This window comes from Pelodiscus sinensis, chromosome 1 (assembly GCF_049634645.1).
Source record: "Pelodiscus sinensis isolate JC-2024 chromosome 1, ASM4963464v1, whole genome shotgun sequence".
NCBI classification, from domain to species: Eukaryota; Metazoa; Chordata; order Testudines; family Trionychidae; genus Pelodiscus; species Pelodiscus sinensis.
In genome coordinates this window covers 313,047,294-313,072,629 of record NC_134711.1, presented here as the reverse complement: position 1 = coordinate 313,072,629, position 25,336 = coordinate 313,047,294, and the positions used below count along the sequence as shown (strand labels likewise).

The 25,336-nt window shown below is 48.3% G+C and overlaps 1 protein-coding gene across 2 annotated transcripts in view; it reads right to left on the bottom strand.

Moving 5' to 3' along the window:
• PRCP (prolylcarboxypeptidase) overlaps positions 1–25,336 on the bottom strand; it is a 59,209-nt gene that overhangs the window by 23,493 nt on the left and 10,380 nt on the right. For both annotated transcript variants that reach the window (XM_075919459.1, XM_025189238.2), the window contains exons 2-4: positions 3,374–3,514; positions 2,030–2,131; positions 1,426–1,607 (exon numbers count right to left, since the gene is read on the bottom strand). In XM_075919459.1, the coding sequence (XP_075775574.1) occupies positions 1,426–1,607; positions 2,030–2,131; positions 3,374–3,514 (425 nt within the window). The remainder of the gene's footprint in view (positions 1–1,425; positions 1,608–2,029; positions 2,132–3,373; positions 3,515–25,336) is intronic.

Here is a 25,336-nt window from a genome sequence, read left to right as displayed (position 1 = left end):
AGATGAGGGATATAAACAGAGGTGTTGAGTCTTCAGCCCAGTGCTACTCTTTGCTCTTCTCCCTACCTGACCTTCAGAAAAGAGAGAACAGCCAAGTGAAGTGTCCCAAACTTGGCCCATCCTTTATGAAGTTCTTCCCTAGCCAGCGTAGGGGAAAAAGCTTGCTTGCACTTTAAGCTTTCAGGGGTGAGGAGATTCCCACACTCAATTACATATGCTGCAACAAGGAACAAAAATAGGCATTGTAAAATAATTGCTGTTGGTTAGCTATTCATTGAGTTAGAGTTTTTGGTTATGCCAAAAATGCCAACAATTTTCTTTGTTAATAATATTTAAAAGTTACTTCTTCCCAGAGACAGACAAAATCTTATCACAGACAAATTGTTGACTTTCTATGGTCTGCAACTTAAGGACAATGGAGCGTGAAAAAAAACATGTGACTCAAAAAGTAAATTTTCTTAAAAGGGGTCATTTTTAAGAAGTTATAACTAACAGGCTTACTTAAAAATCCTCAGAAAAAAGTCAACAATAGCTTCCAACTTGCATATGAATTTCCCTTTTCAAATCTTTGGAATCTCCTGGAGGGACAGAGGTGCAAGAGTTTTCAAGCAAGCTTGTATATATGCAGCATGCAAACACTCCTTAAACAGAAATGCTAATGTTGGCTTAGGCATGTGCACCAAATGAATGATGGGTGCATCCCAAAGGATATCCTCTATGGCAAACTTGCATCTGGAAAAAGACCCAAAGGATGCCAATGGAGAAGATTACATTCAGGACCACAGCCTTTGAAAACAAGAGTTTAAAGACCGCTGGAGTTAGGAGAAGCAGCAGTCCAGTTGAGCAGAGAAAAAAAAAGAGTTTCCAGAAGGCAGACTCCTCCAGGGACAAAACAATCACTGTTAAATGTGACACGAGGCAGAGATTCTCTCTCTCCAGTGGGTCTCTTCAACAGCAGCCATGGCTGCTATAAAACAACCTGAGTAAATTCTTTACCTCTCAGTGGCACATTTTCAGTGGCTGAGACTGAAGCATGCCTACTACTAACAACTGGCAGATTCTGTTCTGTAAATTTGAGAAGAGATACTTTATTCTTCATCCAAAAATGAAGAGGCTGAATCCCCGTTTTGGAAGAAAAATTTAAGACAGTGTTAACTCTGAGCCTTCAGGAATGCTTTCACGATAGGCATTCCCTAACCAGCCTAGGGAAAAAAGCTTGCCGGCACTTAAAGCCTTCAGAGGTAAAGAGATTCCCACACTCATCTACATATTCTGCAACAAGGAACCAAAAAAGGCAATATTTATAGTTATAAATGCACATTATAAATGCAAAGAAGTATTAGGTCTTCCTAAACATCCCTCTTTTTCCACATCATTTTTATGTGCCATTACTGATCTGTGTTTAGGCATAGCAGCTTCACTCACCCAACCACCACATGAGGATATTTCATTCTAAACCAGGCTGCAAGCATCCCGCCATAGGATCCCCCTATGGCAATCACAGGAGCATTTTGGGCTCCTGGGATTGTCTCCTTTAGGTGCTGAATTAATATCGCAAAATCTGCCAGGGCTTGTTCCGATGTCAGGTAATTCAGATGTTTAGAATCCTGAAACAAGAACACATTATATAGCATGGGACACGTTTTCAAACATCAATCTTTGTTTTTCCATTTGCAATGTGTGAGCGACTGAAGTCCACACCAGAGGTGGCTGCATTAGGGTAACAGGTGAATTATCTCTGCAAGTGTAGCTTGTAATTCTGGAAATCCCTAGATGCTTTTGAAAGGTACTATACAGAATCAATAGTTATGGGAAATGTGACTCTCCTGCCATAAATACTAGTAAACATGGAGCCAAATCCTGCTCATCTTACTCATACAAGTTGTTACTATGTGGTAAACATGGTTATTCGCAAGCCAGCAGGATTTATACTAGCATAGAAGAATTTTAAGGAGAAAGGAAGCAAGCAGTCAATTCTTCTCAACAGTCTTGAAACCAGTGGGTTATCAGAAGGGGAAAAGGCACTTACAGTGTAAGACTTATTTCCAAAGGGCAAGGATTCTCCATAGTATCGGTGTTCAGCAAACACTAACATGGCATTAAGTTCTTCCGCCGTGTCCCACATAAAGCCCTGGGAGAGAGGAGATGTTTAAAACAACGAATAGACAGTGAATTATTACGCACTTTCATTTAAATATACTCATTAAACTCATAACTTCAGTAGGAAATATGTGACTGACTGGTCATTCACCTATTGTATAAGGATAGCAAAAATAAAGAGAACTAGACAACTATAAAATGCAAAGAAGGTTTAGTAAATCACTGACAATACACACAGGTTCAAAATTCTGCAAGTGGCAAGTAACACAACAGGTAAAGGAGAGTGCTATACACTGTTATTGTGCCAGAGCCAGTTCGGGCCATGCAGCCATAATTGCTGTTTGTCGTCTCAGTGTGGCAGCCATGTAAATTTAAATGAAGCGGCGATTATTTAAATCGCCGCTTCATTTTCCTATGTCTGGTAGTCTAATCTACATGCCTCTGGCGACAGAGGCATGTAGTCTAGACGTACCCAAAGTGGCAGCACCACATGGAGCCCAGGGTCAGTGGGGGAGTCCCCTGCTGACCCTGGTTCCATATGGTGCCATCACTTTGAAACACTGCGTGCAGCGTGGGACAACTGGGGACTCCCAGCTGCCTCAGGGATGCACACGCTAAATTGACCTCCAGGGGACTGATCCCTGCAGCGCCTATTTTCCAGTAAGTGTAGACAAGGCCTTAGTATCAAACCATCTCAAAGGGAATAATCAATCTAGCTTCAACTCCTCTGCAGGGCAAGGGAGTATTATAACCTCCATTTTCCAGATGGGGAATCTGAACCAACATAATGCGAGGTGATTTACCAAAATCTGATAGCCAGTTTATTGTCAACACAATATCAACCTTCCTCCTCTCAGGACCCGATTGCCAGCCCTTTGAAATCAATGAGTGTATTTCCATTTACTTCAATGGGCAGGGGCGGATGAGAGTGCCGCGGGGCCCAGGGCAGCAAAATTTCGCGCCCCCCCCCCCCCCCTTTGACACAGCGCATGCGCTGTGGTGCCAAGATGCATGCGCGGGGCCCAGGGCAGCTGCCCCGCTCGCCCTGTCCTAAATCCGCTGCTGTCGATGGGCTTCAAATCAGGCCCTAAACTCCCTTATTCTGCTACATGCATTCTTTTAGCTCACTCTTTCTCAAGGAACACAATTGTTTTAATCAAAATTACTTCAGGCTTGGATTTTAAAATATGTATTCCAATGCAGTCTCCCACTAATGTGCCGCATTGTAAAAATAGGAGGAATATTAGAGAACAAAAATCTATTTTATACACACCGTATTATTGCAAAACCAGGTGATATCACCTTCATTGCCAGTGTAGAAGAGAATTGATCCATTGTCTTTTCTCCAGTGTTGATCTGCTACTAGGTACCGCTGTTGGAATGTAAGATCTTGAACAAATCCAAAATGATCAATCTGTGGGAATGAACATGAAAAAAACCAAACAGATAACTTAGGGAGGTCTAATAACCTCAAGGAGTGAAAGTGTTGACATTCTAAATGAGATTCACCAAGACTGAAAAAACAATTAAACCCAACATTTTTTTACTCTCATACACTGAAATAGATTTAAATTTTTATCCTCTCCAAGTCACAGCTAACCAGAGTTGGATGAACACTGTACAGTCGAGACTGAAGTGAAATGTAATCTCAACTACAAAAGATATCAGTTTTAACAGCATCATATTTAAAGGCAATGCGCTGTTGCATAAATTGCTGGTTTCGTCCCCTTGGAGGCTAGTCTGATTTACCCCAAGAAGAGAGTCACACTTTCAGGCTGGGTCCAACTCACGTTTATTGGTTGCAACCAAGGTACGGCTAAGGAACTCAATGTTCAAAGCAGAGCCGACCCTGAGCGTTGGCTAAGCATCCTTTTTATACTTTCTTTAACTTTCTTATCTAACTTGGCATGTCTTGATTTGTTACCTTAGCTTCGTGTTGCCGCATTATTGGTTAGCATATTTCAACTCTATTCCATTCAGTAACAACCACCAGTATAGCTTACTTAAGCAATAGCAATTAGCAAATTTCCCTAACTCAAGTAATACGTGTAATCCAGTCCTTGAGAAATGGGTCTAAACGGCTAGTTCCCCTTTTTACTACAGCTTCTAAAACATGCGCAATTAGCTAAATGATATGTGCTGTTTCAAGCTTAAGTAATGGAAGGGGGAAGCACCACACATAGTCTTTACTATATTTTACTACAGCGCTGCAGGTGTTCAGGCCTCCCATACTATTGAAATTGCAGTATCTAGAAGATCTGCACCAGGGATCAGAACTCCATTTGCTAGATGGTCTCCAAACACAGTAAAAATATCATGTTTCTCATATTGCACGCAGTCTTGTCACATTCTGGGGGTACAATCCAAACGAGTTAGTGGTTGTATCACAGCCTTCCTTGACACCCTGGGTGCCTTAAATGCTCTGCTGTGGCTCAGCCTGGACAGCAACACCTAGCAGACAAGAACACCCTGAGCATCTGTGTATTAAGCAACTCTGGCTCAGCAGTCACAGGCCCGTATGCAGCAGGGGTGTGAATGCACCCCACCCCATGGTCCCCCTTGGGGCTGATTCCGGCCAGGGTGGGGAAGGCTGGGGTGGCACATTGCCCCAGCCTCCCTCCCCTATGCTCTGACTGTCTGGGGGAAGGCTGAGGCTCATTTCCCCTGGGAGCAAGGCCAGGGATGGGGATGGGGATGGGGCTGGGCCCGGGCCCTGGCCCTGCACACCTCCTGCCTTCTCCTGCTGGCTCTGTCTGCAGCCCCCAAACTGTTCCCCAACACCAATGCCAGACAGCCCACAGGGTCTCCAACCAGACCCAAAGAGCAGCTGCCCCTCTTCTGACTGCCAGCCAATCAAAGCCGACAGAGAAAGGCATCTGCAGCCAATGCCTGGCTGGCACTGTAAGGAAGGGCCTCAGCTCCATGGGAACTGTAGTCCCACCCCTATCCCTCCAGGCCACTGGACACAATGAGGGAAATGCAGGGGGGATGCAAAAGAGGACTGCAACTCCCAGCATGCCATGTGACTCTCCTGTGGTGTGTTATGAGAAGCCAGCCCTATGAGTGAGGTGGGGGCAGAGCATGGACCAGGCCTGGGCAAAATACCCTCAGTGGGCTGGATGCAGCTCGTGAACATAGCAGAGAGCCTCAGGAAGACTCCTTGCCTGCCGCACCCCAGCACACTGCTGAGAAACTGCTGCAGGGCTTTGATTGAATAGCTGTGAGTCTTCACGTGCTGCTCCTGCACCCAGCACAGTCCCATTGGCCTGTTTCCAGCCGATGGGAGATACTTGTCACCCGACAGCTTGCAAAGCACCCTTCCCCTCCTGCCCTGAGGCTCATAGCTGTTCAAAAACCTCATGGCCCCTGCAACCAGTCTGCTTTAGAAGGCTGCTGGCTAGGAGTCAAGGAGGTAAATCTCCCAGGGTATGTCTACACTACAGCACTAATTCGAATTAACTTAGTTTGAATTAGTTAATTCGAACTAAGCTAATTCGAATTAGTGCATCTACACTTAAAAACTAGTTCGAATTAGCGTTTTGCTAATTCGAACTAGCATGTCCACACTGAGTGGACCCTGAACTGAGGTTAAGGCTGGCCGGAAGCAGTGCCGGCAGGGCATCAGATTAGGACTTAGAGTGTGGAGCTGCTGCCTCAGGCTAGCCGAGGGCTGTGTGTAAAGGGACACGACCCCCACCCCAGACAGACAGTTCTCAGGGGTTCCCTGCTTGCAAAGCAGTCCTGGCTTGGAGTGCCCTGAGTGCTACCAGCAGGCTGCCATCCGGAGGGGGGGGTCAACCAAGGGGCTTCAGGAGAGCTTCCACCCCGAGAAGCCCACGGAGCCAGCCCAGTCCTCCCCATTGGGGGCTCGTACCCCATTCCTCCCTCACCTCCTTCCACTGAGCCCTCCCTAGCCCCCCTTCCTGATGTACAAAATAAAGGACACGTGTGTTCAAAAATAGAAGATCTCTTTATTGAACAAAACTCGGTGAGACTGGGAAAAGGAGGTGGGAGAGGGGAAGACAGAGGCTGGGAGAGAGGAGGGCAACTAAAATGATGAGGGGTTTGGAACAGGTCCCATATGAAGAGAGGCTAATGAGACTGGAACTTTTCAGCTTAGAAAAGAGGAGACTGAGGAGGGATATGATAGAGGTCTATAAAAGCATGAGTGGGGTGGAGAGGGTGCATAAAGAAAAGTTCTCCATTAGTTCCCATAATAGAAGGACTAGAGGACATCAAATGAAATGAATGGGTAGCAGGCTTCAAACTAACAACAAAGTTGTTCTTCACAAAGCAAATAGTCAACCTGTGGAACTCCTTGCTGCAGGAGGCTGTGAAGGCTACAACTAGAACAGAGTTTAAAGAGAAGTTAAAGTCATGAAGGTTGGGTCCATGGAGTGCTATTAGCCAGGGGGTAGAAATGGTGTCCCTGGCCTCTGTTTGTGGAAGGCTGGAGATGGATGGCACGAGACAAATAGCTTGGTCATTATTTCGGTCCATCCCCTCCAGGGTCCCTAGTGTTGGCCACTGTCGGCAGACAGGCTACTGGGCTAGATGGACCTTTGGTCTGACCCAGTACGGCCATTGTAAGCTCAGGGCTCAGGGTCGGGGGTCTCAGTGGGCCACCTTGATTTTCATGCAAACCTGCTCCTGGGTGGCCAGGCTGGCAGCTATCCTGCCCTAGACGGCCACTTTCCTGTGCCTAGTGCGGAGGTCGTGGATGAGGTCCACGATCTCTGCACTAGACCACACGGGCGCCCACCTCTTGTGGACCCGGGCAGGCTCCCGGGAGCCGCCAGCCTGGTCCCGGGAAGAGGTGGAGGGCTGGGTGGTAGCGGGTGGCTGGCTCGAGCCGTGCCAGGTGCAGGGTCTGCTGGCTGGATGCTGGCAGGCTTGCACCTGGCACGGGCACCGTAGCCAGCCCGTGCCCCTTTAAGGGCTCCGGGGCCAGGAGGGGGGCAGACGAGTTTCCCTGGTGGTGGCCAGAGTGGCCACCAGGGAAAGCTGGGGAGGGCTAGCCTCCCACAAGTTCGAATTAAGTGGCTACACAGCCCTTAATTCGAACTAGCTAATTTGAAGTAGGCATTAGTCCTCGTAAAATGAGGTTTACCTAGTTCGAATTAAGCGCTCCGCTAGTTCAAATTAAGTTCGAACTAGCGGAGCGCTAGTGTAGCGCCTATCAAAGTTAATTTGAACTAACGTCTGTTAGTTCGAATTAACTTTGTAGTGTAGACATACCCCCAGAGACAGCCTGCCTCCGGCACTCCAACCCCACATAACCCAAGCTCTCTGCCCCTCCTTCTCCTCCTCTCCCAGATCTTGCAACCCGAATAACCTGCTCCAGCTTTAAACCCAAGCCCGCTGCCCTTTCTCTTGCACCCCAATCCTCTACCCCAGGTCACAGCCCCCTCCTGTCCTAGATCACAACCCAAACCCTGTCTTCCCTGCAACCCTATCCCCCACAACCCAAACCCTCTGCCTCTATATTCCCTCCCAGATCCTGCACCCCAAACCCTTGCATCAGGGCCCAACCTAAACCCTCTGCCCCCCTCCTGCACCCCAGTCCCCTGCCCCAGGTCCCAACCCAAACCCTCTGCCTCAAGTCACAACCCCCTCCTTACCTAGGTCATGACCCAAACCCCTACACCCTCATCCCCTAACACAGGCCACAACTATCTCCTTCACCCAAACTCCCTTCCAGACCTCATACCCTCCCCTACACCCCAGTCCCTTACTGCAAGATCCCTTCTGCACCCAATCTCCATCCCAGACTCCACACCTTCTCCATTAATATGGAAGAGTGCAGCCCTTGACCACTTTCCAAATTCTTGGAGTGGCCCCCATCAAAAATTATTGCCCCTGCTTGGACTAACTCTGTGTACAGCACTATCGGACACCAGTAATCACCTTACCTTCTTGCACGGGGATTCTGCTAGGGCTACATCTGGGAAAGGACAAGACAGAATAGCTGTATGAAATGAACAAAATGGGCAAGATGGAAGGTAGAAGAGTGAGAGGGTAAATGGCAGCGTTGATCAAAAGGTTTTTGGTTTTTTTTGGGAGAGGCATGCAGTGGGGAAATACACAGTTTTCTTTTTTGATTAAGAGTTGAAATTTTCCACTGAATGTTTTCACCAAAGCATTTTTTCCTCCCAAAATATTTTTCGCCCATTTTTAATCAATTTTTTCCATGGTCATGAGGAGATGTTTTTCTAAGTAAAACAGCAGTAGTATTAGCTTTACAACTGGGGCACTATCAAATTCACATCATGAAAAATGCATCCTGGATTGTAAATCCAGTCCCCCTCTGTGAAATTTAGTCTTTTCTGTGCCTTTACCCGGCCTATTCTATACAAATTTCATGTGGGGAAGTATTCTAGCGTTTCTCAAAAGGGAGTTGCAAGGGGGGGTGTCACAAGGTTATTTTAGGGGGTCACAGTATTGCCACCCTTACTTCTGTGCTGCCTTCAGAGCTAGGAACCAAAGAGTGGCAGAAGTTGGATGGGCACCCAGCTCTGAAGGCAGCACCCCACTAAGCAGCAACACATAAGTAAGCATGGCAATAACATATCATGCCATTCTTACTTCTGCACTGCTGCTGGCATTGGCTGTGGCTTTAGAGATGAGCTCCCAGCCAGCAGCCACCACTCTCCAGCTGCCCAGCTCTGAAGGCAGTGCTACTGCCAGCAGCAATGCAGAAGTAAGGGGAGAAGTGCCACGACACTCTTCCAACAATAACTTTGTGACAACCACCCCTCAACTCCTTTTTGGGTCAGGATCCCTTCAATTACAATACCATGACATTTCAGATTTAAATAGATGAAGTCATGACTTTTATGACTACAGCTATGAAGCTGACCAAAATGGACTGTGAGTTTGGTACGGCCCTACTTAAAACCTTATTGAAAATACACCCTGGGTTACAGGAGTGAAATTTTCAGCCTTCATGTATGCTACCAACCTGGAAATCAGGGATGATGCTGAGGGAGGTGGAAGGGTTGGATTTTGGAGCCATTCACCTCCCCCTGCTGGAACCACCCTTCCCAGCATAAAGGTCAAATGTTACACAGAAATAAGGGTGGCCTGGTATGGCCTGAAGCAAAATGCAGGACAATGTAGCACTTTAAAGACTAACAAGATGGTTTATTAGGTGATGAGCTTTCGTGGGCCAGACCCACTTCCTCAGATCAAATAGTGGAAGAAAGTAGTCACAACCATATATACCAAAGGATACAATTAAAAAAATGAACACATATGAAAAGGACAAATCACATTGCAGAACAGGAGAGGGATGCGGGGGGAGGGGGGGAAGGAAGGTAAGTGTCTGTGAATTGATGATATTAGAGGTGGGGAGAGTGAGATGTTTGTGAGTTAATGGTATTAGAGGTGATAATTGGGGAAACTATCTTGGTAATGGGTGAGATAGTTCAAATGTTTGTTCAGTCCTTTTTGGAAAGTGTCGAATTTTAACATGAATGACAGTTCAGAGGATTCCCTTTCAAGTGCAGATGTAAAAGGTCTTTGTAGCAGAATGCAGGTGGTTAAGTCATTGAGAGAGTGTCCTTTCTGGTTAAAATGGCAAGAAACTGTTTTTTCTTTGTGATCTTGTCTGATATCTGTTTTGTGGGCATTAATCCTTTGGCGAAGTGTGGGTGTGTCTAGACTACATGCCTCCTTCGACGGAGGCATGTAGATTAGCCAGATCGGAAGAGGGAAATGAAGCCGCGATTAAAATAATCGCGGCTTCATTTAAATTTAAATGGCTGCCCCGATCTGCCGATCAGCTGTTTGTCGGCAGATCGGGGGAGTCTGGACGCGATGCCCCGACAAAGAAGCCTTTCTTCATCGACACAGGTAAGCCTGGTTTCACGAGGCTTACCTGTGTCGATGAAGAAAGGCTTCTTTGTCGGGGCATCGCGTCCAGACTCCCCCGATCTGCCGACAAACAGCTGATCGGCAGATCGGGGCAGCCATTTAAATTTAAATGAAGCCGCGATTATTTTAATCGCGGCTTCATTTCCCTCTTCCGATCTGGCTAATCTACATGCCTCCGTCGACGGAGGCATGGAGTCTGGACACAGCCTGTCTGAGATGTTTGTCCAATGTACATAGCAGACGGACACTTTCGGCACATGATAGCATAGATTATATTTCTGGATGCGCAGGAATATGTGTTCTTGATCTTATAACTCACTTGGTTAGGTCCAATAATGGTATCAGCAGAATGAATATGTGGACAAAGCTGGCAACAGGGTTTGTTGCAAGGGAAGGTACCAGGGTTGGTATTAGTGTGGTATGTCCTGTGGTGGTTGGTAAGAATCATCTTGAGGTTAGGTGGTTGTCTATAGGAGACTATGGGTCTGTCTCCCAGAGCCTCTTGGAGTATGGTATCCTGTTCCAGTATAGGCTGGAGTTTATTGATAATGTGTTGGACAGGTTTAAGTTGGGGGTTGTACGTGATGACAAGTGGTGTTCTATTGTTGGTTTTCTTGGGTCTGTCTTGAAGTAGATGGTTTCTAGGTATTCGTCTGGCTCTTTCAATTTGCTTTTTATTTCTCTGGGTGGGTAGTTGAGGTGTACAAATGCTTGGTAGCGATCCTGAAGCTTGGTATGGCCTGGCTCTGAAAGCAGAATGGAGAGTATGGTGGCTGCTGGCTGGGCACCCAGCTCTGAAGGCTGCACCACTGCCAGCAGCAGCAGAGAAGAAAGGGTGGCATACTGAGCACAGGGAAGAAGTGGGGGGAAGGAAATAACAAGCGGGGGGAGCATTTATAAGGGAGGGAGAATCAGGGGAAAAGTGGGATTGTTTAGGGAAGCTGCTCACAGAACAGGGAAGGGGAGCATACATAGGAGAGCGGGATCACAGAGCGGGAAGGTGCATAGAGGAAGGGGACTTGCAGTGAGGGGAGGAGAGGATGCATAGTGGTTCAGGAATCACTGACAGGGGAAGGGGGCAAGGACAAAGCATGGAGAGCCCCAAACAGAGGGAGAGTGGGTAGGGAGCGATGAGTCCCAGGTAGGCAGGCACCCTATGAAGAGGAGATTGGCACATGGTGGAACGCTAACACCTTGTACAGGGCAGTGCACAGTGTGGGGGTGGCACAGAGATGGGAGACTGCAGACTGAGCAGAGGGCAGGGGCCGGCAGACACTGGTTGTCTGGGGGATGCTAGCAGTGCGCTTGCCAGACACTGAGCCAAGCTGTGCCACAAGGTGGTATGCAGCACTGACCTTGAGCTTCAGTTCCAGAGCCTAGGGTGGCTTTAGGATCCTTCCTGTGAAGAGGCAGTGTTGGGCCAGAACTCTCATGCTCTTCCCAGGCCCACAACAGGACAGGGGAGCCTCTGAGCTCCCATGTGTGTCCACAAGATGTATAGCACAGTCCCTCCCACAATTTTCTGTCTAGCCCACTACAGCCCCACACCAGGAAGAGGCTGGCACTGGCCCTGCTGGGAAGTTTACCAAAACAGATATCCTGGAATGTCCTTCTGTTGACATTCTTATTTTGATACAACAGTGTCCACAGGGTGAGGGGCCTAGCTTACGATCACTGCTCTGGAGTAGCAGTTTCAGTAAATTTCCAGTCATAGTTAAGTCCTAAGGCATCACCACTTTTGCTTTAGAAACCTGTGTTTGGTGCTTCCACCCTGGGAGTGAGGAGTACCTGTAACTGATTCCCAGAAAGAATAGTATCTGTGCTTCAACTCTATCAGTCTCCGAGCTGGACCAGTAGCACAAGGATGTTGTCAGAAGCTTACTGCATGCTGCTGGTAGAAGCCTGACATCTGCTGGAATGAACCTCTGTCCCTGCTGCCTTTGATCATTAACATACGTTCTCAAATAGAATAATTACCATTCGTTCTCAACCTATTTATCACTGAGCGCTGCATAGATGGTTTCAATAAAAATACCGGACACACTTGACATTAGATCACAATCTTCATTACATCTTATTTAGAAAATACTGTACATTTATATTTTCTGAATTTGTTTCCTGAACAGAAAGCTCAAATACTGGACTGTCTGGTTCAAAATCAAACACCTGGCAACCCCAATGCTGGAGGGGAGGGGAGCTGTGAGCTTCAGTGGCCAGATCCAAGCAAGCTGGGGGCCACATCTGGCCCCTGGGCCTGAGATTCCCCACCCCTGCTTTAGTACCTCAGGAGAATGTTAAACAGCAGTTACTAAAGTTATACATTTTTAAAATAGCAGGTCTAGATAACTTATATCCAAGAATTTTAAAAGAACTGGCTCAGTACTTCACTGGATTGTTAATATTGATTTTAAGTGTATGTGTTGGAATAAGGGAAAGTTCCAGAAGTCTGGAAGAGAACTAATGTTGTACAAATATTTAAAAAGAGTAAACACAATGATCAGAGTAATTATAGGCCTGTGAGTCTGGCATAGATACCAGGCAAGATAATAGAACAAGCTGATACGGGGCTTGATTAAAGAGGAATTGAATGATGGTAATATAATATGAGTCAACATGAGTTTATGGAAAAAAGATCCTGTCAAATGAACTTGATTTTTTCTTATTATGGTATAAATTTGGTGGATAAAGGTTATAGTGGTGATGTAATATACTTAGATTTCTATAAGACTTTTGAATTGATACTGCACAACACTGATTAAAAAACTAGAATGTGACAGGGCGCCTGCCCTGCACTGGGCCTTTAAGCCCAAGGCTCAGGCCCCGAGCCTGAGGGAAGCTGGAAGACCAGCTGAGATGGTGAGGCTAATGAGCCCAGCTGCCGGCTATAAAAGGAGAGGCACAGTTGCTGGAGAGGAGGCAGGGCTGACTGCAGAGGCAGCAAGAGCTCCTGGGAGGGCTACAGCTGCAGGAGAGGGACTGGAGAGAGAAGCTCTCCCTCAGCAGTTGCCGGGGACTCCAGGAGAGGCCGGGAGGAAAGCAGAGGCGAGTTGGTGCCACCTGGAGACTACCTGCCGAGGGGACGCCGGCCTGGAGATCGCAGCCAGCTGGGCAAGGCCAGGTAGGAAGTGGCCCAGGGCAGGAGCGGGAGGCGCCCCTCTTAGCCCGAGAGACTTGGTGGGTTTTGGCTAGCTAGCCCCACCGAGGGAGTGACCCTATACCCGGTCGCTCACAGGGCCCTGGGCCGGGACCCGGTGGAGTAGGGTGGGCCCGGGTCCCCCTACCGGGGGGTGCCCAGCTACGACGAGAATCTGTTTGGAGACTCGGCCTGTTTAAAGGGCCAGTATAAACTGCGGTGAAGCCGATGATGAGCAACCCATACAGACTGTAACTTGCCCTGAGATGGGCCATGTGAAGACAGTCAGGGGGCACTGAGGCTACTGGGGGGCGTGCGCCCCATGACAGATGGTGGAGAACGTGGGCAATACCCCAACCCCAAGGTAAAAGAGGGGTCTTCATGAACCAATAGTGGTCCGTCGGCCGCGGGACTAGACCGGGAGTTGGGGAAAAAAAAAAAAAAAAAAAAAAAAAAACCTTTTTTTTCCTTATGAGAATGAATAAGTATTGGAGGGCCTGGGAGGCCCTACAGGCTTGGCCATGGAAAAAGGGGAGCCGGCCACAGAAAAGGGGTGACCCTGGACTCCATAATAAACCAGGCCCCAAGAGTTGGGGGCAAGGGCCGAGCCTGAAAACGTGTTGGGCCTGTGGGCGCAAGGGACACGTGAGGAGGGAGTGCCCCTATGGGGTGGGAGCCAGGAGGCCCCACCCAACTAAGAGGAACAAAGGGAGAGCAGCCCCGGTGAAGGTAACCGGGGAGGCACAGTTATGCTGGGCCTGTGGGGAGCCCGGCCACCTATGGAGGGCATGTCCGAGTAGGACCAGGGAAGCCCCAGCCTGCTCAAGGGGAAGGATGAAGAGCCAAAGCCCCGGGAGGAGGCCGGGGGACCACCAGCCCTTGACGTTAAGGGGAACCGAAGGGCGAACAGAAGGTGGTTTGGACCCAGGTGGAATCAAGGAGCAAGGGAGCTCAGGCGGGAAGCCCTCACAGAGGTCGTACGGGCCGGTACCCATAGGACCCCGGCGGGCCGGCGACGCCCCTACCGAGGGTGTGTATGGCCAGGTGATGGCTGCAGACCTCCGAGCGAGACCACAGGATAGGACAAAGATTACCCTACAGGTAAAGCTGGAGGGGAAGACAGTGACCGCCCTGGTGGACTCTGGGTGCAGCCAGACAATGGTACGGACAGAGCTGGTCCCAGAGTGGGAGGCAGCAGGGGGAAACATCTCCATGCAATGCATACATGGAGATGTCCGGACCTACCCCACGGGGTGGGTTCGCCTGTCAGATGGGGTGGACGAAGCGATCTGCCGGGTAGCGTTAGCCCCGAAACTGGTATACCCGGTACTGCTGGGCCGGGACTGGCCGGGGTTCAGACGCATCCTGCATGAATGGGATGCGCAGGAGCAACCGCCACCAGCTGGGGTGGCAAACTCGACAAGGGGCATGCCACAAGGGCCAAGGGAGGAGCCCGAACCGGAGAAAACCCTCGCTTCAGAGGAGGTAGGAGGGGAAGAGGACTTCCAAAGAGACCAGCGAGAAGACCCCTCCTTAACCCATGCCTGGGAACAAGCGACTGGAGAGAACGGAGACCCCGACGGGACAGCGCCCCGACCAACCCCGCGATTCGAGGTAAGAGCCGACCGATTATATCGGGTCGCGCGGACGGCTGAAGGGCAGACGGAGGTTACCCAGCTGTTGGTCCCGGCAAGATTCCGAAGGCGGGTATTAGACCTTGCGCATGCTAATCCCTGGGCAGGCCATTTGGGGCGCGAAAAAACCCTACAGCGCATAACACAAAGGTTCTTTTGGCCGGGGATTTATAAGGAAGTCCGAGACTTTTGTGAGTCCTGCCCAGACTGCCAGAAGACGGGACAGGGAGGGGTACCAAAAGCCCCTTTAGTCCCCCTCCCCGTGGTAGAGGTACCATTCGACCGGGTGGCTTTAGACCTAGTAGGACCTCTGGAGAGGTCCCGAAGAGGACATCAATATATAATGGTTATAATTGACTATGCCACCCGATACCCGGAGGCGGTCCCCCTTAAGAATACGACAGCGTCAACGCTGGCACAGGAATTGGTGCAAGTATTCTCCCGGGTGGGAATCCCGAGGGAAATATTAACAGACCAAGGGACCAATGTGACCTCTAAGCTGATGGCAGAACTTTGCCGCCTATTAAACATTAAGGCATTGCGTACCTCAGTTTACCATCCCCAGACAGATGGACTTGTCGAACGCTTTAACAGGACACTAAAGGGGATGTTGCGGCGGTTTGTGGAGCTAGACCCAAAGGACTGGGACCGGTTATTACCGGCCTTATTATTCGCAGTCCGGGAGGTGCCCCAGGCCTCAACGGGCTTTTCCCCATTTGAACTGCTGTATGGCCGACAACCCCGGGGGATATTGGACTTGGTGCGGGAGGCCTGGGAGGAACAGGATTCAAGGGTGAAGGGTACGGTACCGTATATTTTGGACCTACAAAAACGACTCCGAACCGTCGGTGAACTGGCTAAAGAGAATCTTCTCCAAGCCCAAAATAGGCAGGCCCAATATTATAATCGAGGGGCCAAATCCAGAACATTTCAACCAGGCGACAGGGTACTCCTGCTGTTACCAACACCAGACTCGAAATTACTGGCCAAATGGCAAGGACCCTTCGAGGTCATACGGCAGGTGGGGCCAGTTGATTATGAGATCAGATTATCAGGAAAACGGAAAGACAAGCAGATCTATCATGTCAATTTACTAAAGAAGTGGAATGCACGGGAGGGTATGCTTGTCACCTTACAGCAACCAGAGCCGGAGCTTGGACCCTGGGGAGGCGACTTGGAGGCAGAAGGGGCAACGCATATCGGGGCAGAGTTGACGGAGGCACAACGCCGAGAGATGAACGCCCTTCTGCGGGAATACAAACAGGTCTTAACTACACAACCGGGCAGGACGGCCTTGACGAGCCACCATATCATGACAACCCCAGGTAAAAAGATCCGGGACCACATACGGCCCCTCCCCAAGAAAATGTGGGAGCCCGTTCGGGAAGAGCTGCAACGGATGTTGCAAATGGGGGTGGTCAGGGAGTCGAGAAGCGAGTGGCGCAGTCCCATCGTATTGGTGCCTAAGTCTGACGGCACGATGCGCTTCTGCATAGACTTCCGGAAAGTCAACGCAATTTCCCGATTTGATGCTTATCCTATGCCCAGAGTAAATGAACTGTTGGAACGGTTGGGTAAAGCACATTACATCTCTACGCTCGACCTCACTAAGGGGTATTGGCAGATTCCCTTGACGCCAGCCTCGGAGGATAAGACCGCATTTGCCACACCATTTGGCCTGTTCCAGTTCACCACAATGCCATTTGGATTGAACGGGGCCGCAGCGACGTTCCAGAGGTTAATGGACAAGGTATTATACAAACATCAGGAATATGCTGCTGCATATATTGATGACATTGTCATTTATAGTGAAACCTGGCGGGAACATCTGCAACATCTAAAGGCGGTCCTTGGGGCCCTGGTCGACGCCAACCTCACGGCTAACCCCGATAAGTGTCACTTTGGACAAAGGGAAGTATCCTATTTAGGTTATGTGGTGGGGCAGGGAAGGATAAAACCGCAGGTGGACAAGGTGGAGGCCCTACGAAGCTACAAAGCCCCCACCACAAAAAGGCAAGTCCGCCAATTTCTGGGATTAGCCAGTTACTATCGGCGGTTCATCCCGGAGTTTGCCACGATTGCGGCGCCCTTGACAGACTTGACCCAAAATGCACGACCCCAAAGGGTCCAGTGGACCGCGCAATGTGAGAAAGCGTTCCAAACGTTAAAGCGCCGATTGATGCAGACACCGGTTCTCCATCAACCGGACTTTACTAAACCATTTATAGTACAGACAGACGCGTCAGACCGAGGACTAGGAGCCGTCCTCTCGCAGGAGCAGGAAGGGGAGGAACACCCCATCCTGTATTTGAGCAGGAAATTACTACCCCGGGAGCTACAATACGCCACGATCGAGAAAGAGGCCCTGGCAGCTAAGTGGGCAATAGAGGCACTCCGCTATTATCTGCTAGGGGGGACCTTCACCTTGATAACAGACCACGCACCATTACGATGGATCCAGACGATGAAGGAAACCAATCCGCGGGTCATGAGATGGTACTTGGCCTTGCAGCCTTATAAATTTGAGGTCTGTCATAGGCCGGGGAAAACCCATAACAATGCAGATTTTTTTTCTAGGTCCCTAGCCAATAGCGAGGCGGCGGAAGGGGATGGAGTCCTGGGAGAAGGGGCGAGAGAGGGGGCAGTGGAGTCCCATACCAGCATTGGCGGGGTGACCCTCTGGGGAGCACACCTGCCGACCCGCCGACATTGCGGCGCATGCTCAGAGGCCGCGAGGGCGAGCCCGAGGGCAGTTAAGGCCTCCAGGGGATACCAGGCCCCGAGGGAAGGGATAAGAGAGGCCCGGCTGGGACTGGCGGAAGAAGGGAAGCACGAGCCGAAGGGGAAGGTGTGTGACAGGGCGCCTGCCCTGCACTGGGCCTTTAAGCCCAAGGCTCAGGCCCCGAGCCTGAGGGAAGCTGGAAGACCAGCTGAGATGGTGAGGCTAATGAGCCCAGCTGCCGGCTATAAAAGGAGAGGCACAGTTGCTGGAGAGGAGGCAGGGCTGACTGCAGAGGCAGCAAGAGCTCCTGGGAGGGCTACAGCTGCAGGAGAGGGACTGGAGAGAGAAGCTCTCCCTCAGCAGTTGCCGGGGACTCCAGGAGAGGCCGGGAGGAAAGCAGAGGCGAGTTGGTGCCACCTGGAGACTACCTGCCGAGGGGACGCCGGCCTGGAGATCGCAGCCAGCTGGGCAAGGCCAGGTAGGAAGTGGCCCAGGGCAGGAGCGGGAGGCGCCCCTCTTAGCCCGAGAGACTTGGTGGGTTTTGGCTAGCTAGCCCCACCGAGGGAGTGACCCTATACCCGGTCGCTCACAGGGCCCTGGGCCGGGACCCGGTGGAGTAGGGTGGGCCCGGGTCCCCCTACCGGGGGGTGCCCAGCTACGACGAGAATCTGTTTGGAGACTCGGCCTGTTTAAAGGGCCAGTATAAACTGCGGTGAAGCCGATGATGAGCAACCCATACAGACTGTAACTTGCCCTGAGATGGGCCATGTGAAGACAGTCAGGGGGCACTGAGGCTACTGGGGGGCGTGCGCCCCATGACATAGAACAAGATAAGAAGAACCTGGCACAGATTAAATTAAATAAAAATTGGCTAACTGATAGGTCTCAAAATGTAATTATAAGCAGGGGAACAGCAGCAGGTATGTGGTTTCTAGTGGGGTCATGCAGTGAACTGCTCTGGGCTCCACACTATTCAACACTGTTTTCAATTATTTGGAAAAAAAACAAAATAATTGCTGATAACGTTTGCAGTGACAAAAATTGGTTGTATGGTAATTAATGGCATACAGAGCGACCTGGCTCTCTTGGCAAACGGGGCAACAACAAATGCTGTATGCTAATATGGCTAAATGTGAAAGTACACATCTAGGAACAAAGAACATAATGCTTACAAGAGGCAGCGCTCTAGTTTGGAGTATAGCAACTCTGAATAAGATCTGGAGTTCGTAGTGGATAGTCAACTGTGGCCAAAAGGGCTAATGCAATCTTCGGATGCATAAACAAGGGAACCTCAAGTAGAAGCAAAGAGGTTATATTGCCTCTGTATTTGGCACTGGTACAACTGCTGCTAGAACACTGTGTCCATTTCTGTCCAAACTTGGTTCAGCCAAGAACCATGAGGGTGATTTAAAGGATTAGAAAACTCGTCTTGGTGATATAGACTGAAGGAGCTCAATCTATTTATCTTAATTAAAAAATAGTTAAGTGGTAATTTGACTGTAATCTATAACAACTATATTTAATAATAGGCTCTTCAATCTACCAGAGAAACATAATCTAATAGAAGCTGACATTAGTTAAATTCAGCCTGGAAATAAGGCATAATATTTTTAGATTATGAGGATAATTATGGTAACCACTGGGACAATTTACCAAATGTTGTGATAGATTCTCCCTCCATCCCTGATACGGTTTAAATCGTGTGTGTATGCGTGTGAGAGAGAGAGAGAGACTGAGACTGACTTCAGGAATTTGAGGAAAGTTTTATGGCCTGTGTTTTATAGGTCAGACTAAATGAGGGCTACTCAACACGCAGCACGTGGGCTGCATGCGGCCCGCAGTGTGATTTGGGTTTACACAGGGCTCAACACGTGGCCCGCCAGTGGGATCCTTTGAATATGGCCTCCATTGGGAACATGCTCCATAGTGGCAAGTCAGTATAATAGTCTTCGGTTGATATGTGTTTTAGTAGTTAAATTCCTGGACTGTCACTGCTCATTAAAAGTGCTGTCATATAGGTGGAAATAGGGTAGATATTGCATTTTATTAATAGCTGCAGGACTGACTTAAATGGGGCCTGTCTGTTATGTAGTCTTGCCTTAATCTTTGTATTCATACCTGTCATGTGAAGGCATATATATGCTATTTGCATATATATTTGCATGTACATGCAACCACACTCAAGTTTTAGCCCTTGGCATGTGCTGTGAGTATCACTGTGGCCACAGGGCTTCCAAAGTTGAATAGCCCTAAATGGTCCCAACAGTCCTTTCTGACATTGGAATTTGAAAAGTGTAGCTACACCTACACTACCAGGTTATTCCGAAATAACTCCTGAAATAACTATTTCAAAATAATGTATTCCTCTTCGCCAGCAGGAGTTGTTATTTTGAAATAACAAGCCCATTGAAGTAACAGGCTTGATAGTGTGGACTTGTTATTTCAAAATAAGGGAAGTTATTTTGAAATAACTCCCCAGTGTAGACATGCCCCAAGAGAGCCAAGATAATTATAGAATAATTTAGATCCATAAGGGGGGGGATTCTGATAACACCAGAGGGCGATATTGCATAATCCATCTTGAACAGACTTACTGAAGACAAGGAACTGTCAAATGCTAACCTCAAGATTTACTAAAATGATTTAAAAGCAATCAGATTTTGCACACTTTTTAAAGGCACTTCTGGGGAAAGAACCGATGACTCAACACAAAGATCCCTGAAAGTTAATCAAGATAGACAACAGAGGGTTTTACCACTTAAACATTTACAGATCCTGTCAACTAAGCTTTGTTTTTGTGTCAGATTTTACAAAAAATGTAGTATGATTTCTTCCCAATGGAAGGAAAACAGATTTTCTCTTGTAGCCTCATCAGCCCAAAGACTGTAATCTATAACAACTATATTTAATAATGGGCTCTTCTATCTACCAAAGAAACATAATCTAATAACTATCAGTGCCTGGAAATCTAAAAGTGAAGATGACTAGAGACAAAAAACTATTTTTGTTGTCCATTGTGAAATGCAAAGGACTAACATAGCAGCAATGATACAGAAATGAATACAGATTTTTAAAATTCAGATTTTGATCATCCAAAGTATTATCTGTAACAATGATCTAGAGAGGATCTATATTATCTTAGACTGTGTATTTGTGTCTGCACAGATTTTTCTAAAGATAATCACAGTTTTGCTATCAGAAGGCGTCATACTAAAGACGTATGTATGAAGACATTGATCTTAACTAGCTATATAGGCTTAACATTTTAATTTCTACCAAGCGTATGTAGCGTTAGAGAACTTGGTTAGAAACAACGAGCCTAGTCAACAGTTGCGGGGCAATCCAGACATTCCAAAGGGTGTTCTATTTTACAATTGTAGCAATAATCTATGTGCTGCTTCAGCACTTACCTACAACCATGGTAACCTACAACACTGAATACTTTTGAAATGAGTGTTAACACCTAGAATGTAAAAAGGCTATATAACAGCTGTTAATGAACAAATATATAAATATGTAAAATGTTAACACTGTAGCAAGAGAATTCTTTGGAAAAATCACAACTACAAACATCTCAGATGACGGAGAATTGGCTCTCTTTCAAAAGTCAAAATAAAAAAAGTTATAATACAAGGATTTTTGTATCTTATTTTTTTGCAGAGCACCTTTGATTCAGAAGGACACAAAGCATTTGGCAAAAACTAAATAGACATGTCACCTATAGCTGAAAGGCAGCCACCTCCACATGGAACCTCTGCAACTATTTATCAGTGCACAGAAACAGTTTAGGGCTGCATCCACTTGAAATCACCATATGAAAATGTAGGTAGACAGGATATAATTACCCTAGCTGCTAGCTTATATCCACTTTGAGATCTAAAAGATCAGCTAAAGCTCCAGGATGAAGACCATAGTCAACAACTTCACTTCTTGGGTACAATTGGCACTTCCTACAATCAAGAGTCAGAGCCTATTTGGTGGCTAGTCAGAAACTGAAGAATGAAATCCCCCAGGAACTACAGTTTGTTGCAAACCTCGCTACTTTCCACCCTAAGTGCAATGCCCAGTTCCTTGATCCTTGTTTTAATATATTCATGTTGCTATCCAAACCAAAATACTTCATTCCCCATACTTCACCTCCTGGGGAGAGGATGAGAGAACAGACAAGTGGCAGGTGTTAGTCACACTGCTTAATGCACTATAGGAAGGAAATCACATACTACTGTAAACACAGCATAACCACCTATATGGAACAGAACCAGGGCCGGATTAAGGGGTGGAGCTAGCCGGGCAGCGCCCAGGGCGCCAACCTATGCGGGGCACCCTGGGGGCCACGCAGCACTCCTTAGAGCTGCAGTCAGGCGCCACGTGCCCAATTTCAGCTGTAAGGTGTATAGCGTGCTGGGGGACAGGGCCACGCATTCGTTGCACGCCCGCTGCCCGGGGCGCAGGAATGGCTCGAGCCAGCCCTGAACAGAACTGAGTATCAGGACTAAGAACGCTTATCTAACCAGAGGTAGCATTTGACCTTTAATTACCAAAGAGTCAGGACCTCAGTTCTAAATCTTCTCCAGAGGAGATTTTACCCATTTTTACTGTACATCCTGCAATGGGAATTTCAAGGGGGTAAATAACACAAAATAATGACACTTTAAAGTGTTCCTGCAATAGCTTATTTTTCAGAATTCCTCTATGCAACAGCTTTGTTTTCCATAATTGGATATTTCATTTGCAACTGAGTTTACTTTAGTGATTCCACTGGTGAGTAGCCAAGTGCTCATCCGGTCTGAATTATTGCTACACTGTGGAAAGATACAGGAAGGGTAGAGGATATCCTCCTGCCTGAAGCAGCAGTGTGGTCATCAGCCTGTCTGTGACTCAAAAGACCTGGGTTCTATTCCTAGGGGGGGGAGTTTGCACAAAAAGGAGCCATCTACACAGCTCATTTTTGCGCAAAAGCCTCTTGCATAAAAACGGCTACTCATTACTTATGCAAATGAAGCACGGTGCTTCATTTGCATATGCTTTTCCGCAAGAAGGCTACAGTATAGACATAGCCTAATAAACCTTTTCTGGAGGCAGTCATCACCTCAATGGTTACTTAATACATGAGGCATAGGAATTCACAGCCTAATTTTTTTTTTCTTCAGAAAACCCTCAGAACAGGGACTCAGTGTGGACACACCTTTCATCTGTGACTGTACCATTGTAAACAGCCTGCTAGTGTGTCTTCTTCAGGGACAAGAGCAAGTTGTTATTGTTTCACTAAGGCTTGCTTTATTTTGTGGGAGTCTTGACACTTGTTCTGAATAGGTGGTCATGGTTTAAATAAATCACTCACTTCCAGCACCCATTTGTCGCATTTGTGATTAGAAACACTGAAAAGAGAAATCTTGGCAAGGAACTCAGCTATTGTCCTCAGTCACTGTTTACACAAACTGCCTGGAAAACAACAGACTGAAAAATACTCAGATACCCAGAGGAAAATGTAGAAAAGTAGCCAACTCTATTCATGTTAGCTTCTGTTAAAAACAAGTCATAATGCAGAGCTATTTTTATACAAAATCAAAATAAATAGTTAAAATTTAAATGGCAACAAAGTGAAGGTCTTAGGGAAGTGAAAGATGTACTCTGTACAGGCAGTCCCCGACTTACGCGGATCCGACTTATGTCGGATCCGCACTTACGAACGGGGCTTTCTCGCCCCGGAGGTCGGGGCGAGAAAGCCCCGTTCGTAAGCTGCTCCGGTGCCCCTGGTCTGCTGGAGACCGTCTCCAGCAGACCGGGGCACCGGGCGGGTTCCCGCGCTTCTGAGGCTTTGCCAGAGCAAAGCCTCAGAGGCGCGGGGAACCGCCGCTGCTGCCGCTTCAGTCTGGGTGCCTGTGGTCTGCTGGGAACCGTCCCCAGCAGACCACAGGCACCGGGACTGAAGCCGCAGCCGCGGCGGAGTCCCTCGCCTCTGAGGCTTTGCCAGAGCAAAGCCTCAGAGGCGCGGCACCCCGCTGCTGTTGCGGCTCTGCTCCCCGTGTCCCTGGTCTGCTGGGGGGGGGGGCGCGCAGCTAGTGTGCTTCTCCCCCCCCCCCCCCCCAGCAGACCAGGCTTTTGTTTTGGACTCTGGGGCAGAGCAGCTGGGGCGCTGCCGATTGGTCCTGCAGCGCCCGCTCTGGGCACTACTGGACCAACCCGGCAGCACCCCAGCTGCTCTGCCCCAGGTCCTGATTCAGCCGCTGCTGGTCAGTTTCAGCAGCGGCTGAATCAGGACGCCTGGGGCAGAGCAGCTGGGGTGCTGCTGGGTTGGTCCAGTAGCACCGAGGAGCAGCGCTACTGGAGCAACCCAGCAGCACCCCAGCTGCTCTGCCCCAGGCGTCCCCAAGTCAGCCGCTGCTGAAACTGACCAGCGGCTGACTACAGGAAGCCCGAGGCAGAGTTGCTCTGCCCCAGGCTTCCTGGAATCAGCTGCTGATCAGTTTCAGCAGCAGCTGACTTGGGGACGCCTGGGGTTCTTAAGTTGATTCTGTATGCAAGTCAGAACTGGCGGTCAGTTTCAGCAGTGTCTGAATCTGGACACCAGTTCCGACTTACATACAGATTCAACTTAAGAACAAACCTACAGTCCCTATCTTGTACGTAACCCGGGGACTGCTTGTACATAATTTGACAAAGTTCAACCAGATCCCTCTCATTATGTCCTTCCAGCTTGACTATGAAGAACTGGGCATGTCAGCTAAAACAGGGGTTTTAGAAACTGCAAAAAACAGGCAGCAGTTAGTCAAGGGGTGGGCAAAAATTTTTGAAGGGGGGCCACTTCATGAATTTCAAAAGTGGTTGCGCGCAGCCCCGCAAGGGGTAGGGCCAGGAGACTTTGCATGCTCTCCTGCCCTCAGACTCTGATTGGCATGAGGAAGGGGTAAGGGCATGTGTGAAATGTTTGCCCCTGACCCTGCCCGGGGCATGTGGCACCTAGAAAGCCACCAGCTGTTGTCTGGGGCAAAAGGGGTGGGGCCAAGAGACTTTGCGTGCTCCACCTTCCCGAGGTCTTGACTGGCCTGAGTCGGGGGAGCAGCAGTGCAGCTATGGGCAAATCAATGGGCTTGGCGGGTCGTATCCAGCCTGCAGAGGCCATCATGCCCACCCCTGAATTAGTCATTTGGCCATACAATATCAAAGATTACCAGCTGCCACTCTACAGCAGGGCTCTACATTGCTATGAGAAAGCCCTAACGAAATTAACAGCTGCTCAGCATGGTAGACAGAGCCTGAACATTTGGGACAATAGTAGACTGGGTTTTCTGTAGTTAGAAGTGTCAGAAGCAAAATGAAGAGTTGAAATATTTTTCAAAGAGACAGAGACAGCTGGAGGCATTAGTTTTAAAATAAAAAACAACAGCCTCACAAGATATGCACTACCAAGTTTTCTGGTATCCATGTACATAGCAGGTATTCAGACAGTGTTTTATCTCCAGTGATTTCTATGCAGAATGATTTTCTCCCTGGCTTAATCTATCCTAATTTCTTGGAACATGGCTGCCTCTACAAGGTAATTTAAAAGAGAAAAAAATTAATGTTAATTATATTTTTACTTTTAATTTCAACTCTTTGGGGTATTTTTCCCAAAATAAGCACTCTGAAATATGACAAAACCTTACTAAAGCTTGTATTCCTAAACCCCTTAGGATCATCTTTGACGTTGGTTAAAAAAAAAAAAAAAAGATGTGGGGAAGGGGAAAAGATGTCTTAAAGCTAGCCTACTCTTATCTGAAAATCAGCTCTAGATTCCATTTTAATCTTGGAATTAAATTCATGTTGTGATGAGACTCAGGAGATTGGGTAACTGCAGTCTGGGACTGGTGTTAATCAACTGGTAGAGCAGCA